Source organism: Alnus glutinosa, chromosome 2, assembly GCF_958979055.1.
Source record: "Alnus glutinosa chromosome 2, dhAlnGlut1.1, whole genome shotgun sequence".
Taxonomy (NCBI): Eukaryota; Viridiplantae; Streptophyta; class Magnoliopsida; order Fagales; family Betulaceae; genus Alnus; species Alnus glutinosa.
In genome coordinates, this window is record NC_084887.1 from 32,367,264 (window position 1) to 32,371,543 (window position 4,280).

The 4,280-nt window shown below is 39.8% G+C and overlaps 1 protein-coding gene across 2 annotated transcripts; it reads left to right on the forward strand.

The window, feature by feature from the left end:
- Positions 1–471: 471 nt before the first annotated feature.
- LOC133859528 (U11/U12 small nuclear ribonucleoprotein 25 kDa protein) lies at positions 472–2,421 on the forward strand. Of its 2 annotated transcripts, none has more exons than XM_062294951.1 (5): positions 472–820; positions 955–1,060; positions 1,183–1,282; positions 1,782–1,916; positions 2,124–2,421. In XM_062294951.1, the coding sequence occupies exons 1-4, from the start codon at positions 589–591 to the stop codon at positions 1,875–1,877; spliced, it is 534 nt and encodes a 177-aa protein (XP_062150935.1). In that variant the 5' UTR covers positions 472–588; the 3' UTR covers positions 1,878–1,916; positions 2,124–2,421. The 2 variants fall into 2 exon arrangements, with proteins under 2 accessions (XP_062150935.1, XP_062150936.1); XM_062294952.1 differs by having other exon boundaries at positions 2,329–2,421.
- Positions 2,422–4,280: the final 1,859 nt, after the last annotated feature.

The window sequence follows — 4,280 nt, forward strand, 5'->3', positions numbered from 1 at the left end:
TTTCACTAGCTTCATCTCTTCACCTTGACCGGTTTGTCATTGAAGGTGATTCTCAGTTAGTTATCCTTACTCTACAACAGCCAACTATTGTTCAGGATTAACATATCAGTGACACCATTCAACAAACGTTAGACATGTTCCATTCTGATTCTTCTTGGTCAGCTCGAAAAATTAATAGAAATGCAAACTTCGATGCCCATTATGTGGCACATTGGGCCGCAACTCGATTTATGTCAAGCAGCATTCCCACTCCATCAACAAACATCTCTTCCCCTACTACTCAGCTTGTTAGTGTTGTTCTTGATCCTGTTTGTAGTTTTTCTGTTGCTATAGATAGTTAATACTTGTATTGTAATTTGTAATTTCGATCGTATCTAAAAAAAAAAAAAAAAAAATTATGAAAAACAGTACTTAAATATCTAGCGATCTTCGTGTAATGGTAATTTTAACAGCTACGCGACAAAAGGGGACAATGGGGATAAGCAGCATTACTCATTGGAATATAGTCAGTCGGCTCCTGTCCTGCCTGCCTATCAATTCAGATTTCAGAGCGAAAGAAAGAGGGAGACACCCGTGAATCGTGATGAGATGATGGAATTTGGCCCGGAAAGGGAAGATAAGGTGGGAGATTACGAGTACAACAGAGAGTTGAACGTGAAGAAGGCGAGGCTAAACTCGACGCTCGACGCTCTGCTCCACGATCCTATACTCGCCGATGTCCCCAATAACCCAACCTTGTCGGACGTCGACACCCTCATCAGCCTCGAACTGGGTAGCGCCATGCGCCTTTCCGTCCTCAAATTGGACGGCACTTCCTTCGGTACTTGCACCTCTCTCTCTCTCTCTCTCTCTCTCTCTCAGCTGGGCATATTGACAAGCGACTGTCACTAACGATGTAGTATTTAAAGTTAGTAATACTCATTGAGACGATGGTATTTTCTGTGGGTGGTGAAGATGTGGCGATGATGAATTCGGCAACGGTTAAGGATTTGAAGCTTGCAATCAAGAAGAAAGTGAACGACATGGAGCAATCCAAGATGGGTCATCGTCACATTTCATGGTACATTTATTGACAACCTATGAACCATACCTAGTTACAGTTAGCATTTTCCTTTCCTTTTCCATCTGTGTGGAAATCTTCATCAAGTGCTTCGAACTATAGTATCTTTTATGTATTTGTAGGAAGCATGTCTGGGCGAATTTTTGCCTATCGTACAATAAGGAGAAGCTACTTGATGACAACTCTCTGCTTCAGGTTTTTGGCATACATAATAATTCTCAGGTTTAGTTCTATGCCTTCAATTTGCCTGCCAATGATGTTCTGCTGGAAGTTTTCGTATTTATTGTGAGGCTTGATTTCCATGGATTTATACTCCATTTTTATGTTCTGCTTGTCATATAAATTTTATGTTTCCATTTTGTCTTACATATCCACCGAAACTAGAAACAAGGAATTTGCATTCTTAATGGGGCCATTATAGAAAGCGGAAGTGCTCTTAGAAGTGGTGTTAAAAGTTGCAACGTTATTGCTCTTATGAAAGCATATAACTTTATCAGGAAATCAGCGGTTGTGGTAGATCTCATTTTCTTTAATGGCATCCAGTGCTCTACCTTCATATGGCACGTATACTATTATCAAAATGAAACAAGTTCCTTCTCTTTCATTGTCTTGTATATGTGTCAACATTTTCATAGCGATGGGATTGCTATCTAATATCGTTATACGAGATATTATGCTCTTGTATTTCTGTAACCAAGAGTGATATGTTGTGCCTATCTAGGTATACTTTATACCCTATGTCATGGCAAAGGGTTCTCAAAGGCATTCAAAGGGGAGAAAACACCGTTTCTTTCATGGTCTTAACAAGAAGGCATGAACAATGAATCATGTTGCTTGATCTCATGGTGCTGCACAGGTTTGGGATCTTATTTCTTGATACTTTTTCTACAAGCATAGCAAAACATGTCAAAAACCCCTGTTATCAGATCCAAAATATAGGTCTTTGATCTATTTCTAAAATTGTTGAGAGAAACTAATGACTCTGAAGCAATTTATATGATTACCATAAACCTATCCTATGTTTTAAGTCTGTTTATTTCTTTCTTTTTTGTGGTGTTTGCAGTGTTCCACTCCATTTAAATCTTCCTACAAGAATATTAGCATTTGTATATATATCAACTCTGCATGTCCCCCCATGTTTGGTAAACTGAAATATTTGGAAGACTAAGATGGCACTAAGAGTAGGACTGTAGAAGGAGGTTTTTTATCGGGGTTTTAGGCAGTGAGAGATCCTAGAGTGATGAATACTTCTCACCTTCTATTTGCAGATGATACTATGTCGTTTTGTGATGCTGATGCTGAAAAACTACTAAATTTCATGTTGGTTCTTTTATATTTCAAAGCAATGTTGGTTCTGAGAATTAATTTGTGCAAAAGTGAACTTGTCCCAGTGGGGAGGTTGAAGGGGTAGAAGATTTGGCTTGCATTTTGTGCTGCAAAGTGGGCTTTTTTCCTATGAACTATTGTGCATGTCATTGTTCATCATACAGGGCAATTTCAGCACGGAAATTGATTATAATGGAAAGATATTTAGTTGTTTATAATTGTCAAAGGGACGGGAGCACTCTTTTAAAGATTACCTTATCTACCTTACCTACACATTTTCTCTCCCATGCGGCTAATGGGCTAGAAAAATTAGAGTGAAATTTCTCATTGGGCGGTGTTGACAATCAAGTTGTCATTGTTGACAACCAGGAGCAAGGTCGGTCCAGATTTCACGTGCAGTAGGCAATCTAAGATAGCGTTTCATAATCTCCGGTGACATAGAGGTCAGTAACCATCCTTTGACCTTTTGATTCTCAGCATACCACTTCGCATAGGAGGTATCAGTAACGTTTGGAGATGTTTTACTTGTAAGATATTCAAGCTTCTCACGCCCTGCAATCTGCATCTCCATGATTTGAGACCAAATATCATAATTGGTTTCGGTAAGGATGACATTAGTTGTGAAACTGGGGTTTTCTGATTGAACATGGATAACTGGTACAGAGGATGATTCGGGTTTGTCATTAGTCATGGTGCGAGGAATATATGAGAATTCAGGCTGTGATGATATAGAACGAAAAAAAACAAGCTCTGATACCAAGTCAGAAATACAGAGTTTTTGAGGAGAATATTCTCTCTTGATCTTTTTCTATTACTGGCTGGGCATAAATAGCCATTGTACAAAGCTTTTTTTGATCCTATAATTTAGGACTGATTGACTATCTATATGGAAACTACAGCTGTCGAGATACAATCACATATTTACAGGGATTCTAGTAATTATAGTCTAGGATTCTAGTAATTATAGTCTATCTGTACAGCTAGCAGTAGGGACAAATTAGTGCTAGACTACAGGAGAACCAACTTGGAGATAATTGCTCCTGATTGTCAACAATGACAACTTGATTGTCAACAGTGGGCCAACCTTGATGGACCGACCTTGCTCCTGATTGTCAACAATGACAACTTGATTGTCAACAGTGGGCCAACCTGATGGACCGACCTTGCTCCTGATTGTCAACAATGACAAAGCATTCTATGACGGGGCAGATGAATGGCAACTCTTTGCATTGAATCAACGAGCATTCTCTACCAAACAGGTTGGTCGTCCTCTTTCCACCTATTATGGTGATCTGATAGAAATTTTTCAAGAGCTAGATCATCGTGATAAAATTGTCATGAAAGATCCCGATGATGTTATTGCCTATAAACAATCAGTTGAGAGACTACGGGTGCATATTTTTCTGAATGGACTAGATGCAGAATTTGAACAAATTCGAGGTGAGATTCTCAGGAGGGATCCTGTACTGGATCTTGAAGAAACTTATGCGTATGTTCGTCGTGATTCTGTTCGTCGAGCTGCACTGAATGGCGAACCTGAACATTCAGAGTCATCTGCTATGGTAGCTCGCCGAGTCAAGTATCAACAAATGCAAACAAAACCGAAACCAGATCGCACATCTGGTCCACTGAATCATGATCACAATCAGCCGGTTGGATCACAAAATCGCAGCTATGAAATAGGAGCTGCACGACCAGAACGTATGTGTACTCATTGTGGTGGAACCGGACACACTAAGTCACGGTGCTATGAATTGATTGGATATCCAGAATGGTGGGATTTTGCCAAGGCACCTCGCAAACGAAATTCAAAGACAAACCATCATGCTTCTGTTGCTGTGGTTGAACCCAGTCACGCTTCCACCAGTAATCCTGAGAAAGCTTCCTCTTTCAT

Coding starts and splice junctions, on each gene's coding strand:
- LOC133859528 (XM_062294951.1), top strand. CDS start 589: ATGATGGAATTTGGCCCGGAAAGGGAAGATAAGGTGGGAGATTACGAG. Junction 1,061..1,182: donor GGTCATCGTCACATTTCATG/GTACATTTATTG, acceptor ATGTATTTGTAG/GAAGCATGTCTGGGCGAATT. Junction 1,283..1,781: donor GCATACATAATAATTCTCAG/GTTTAGTTCTAT, acceptor GTGCCTATCTAG/GTATACTTTATACCCTATGT.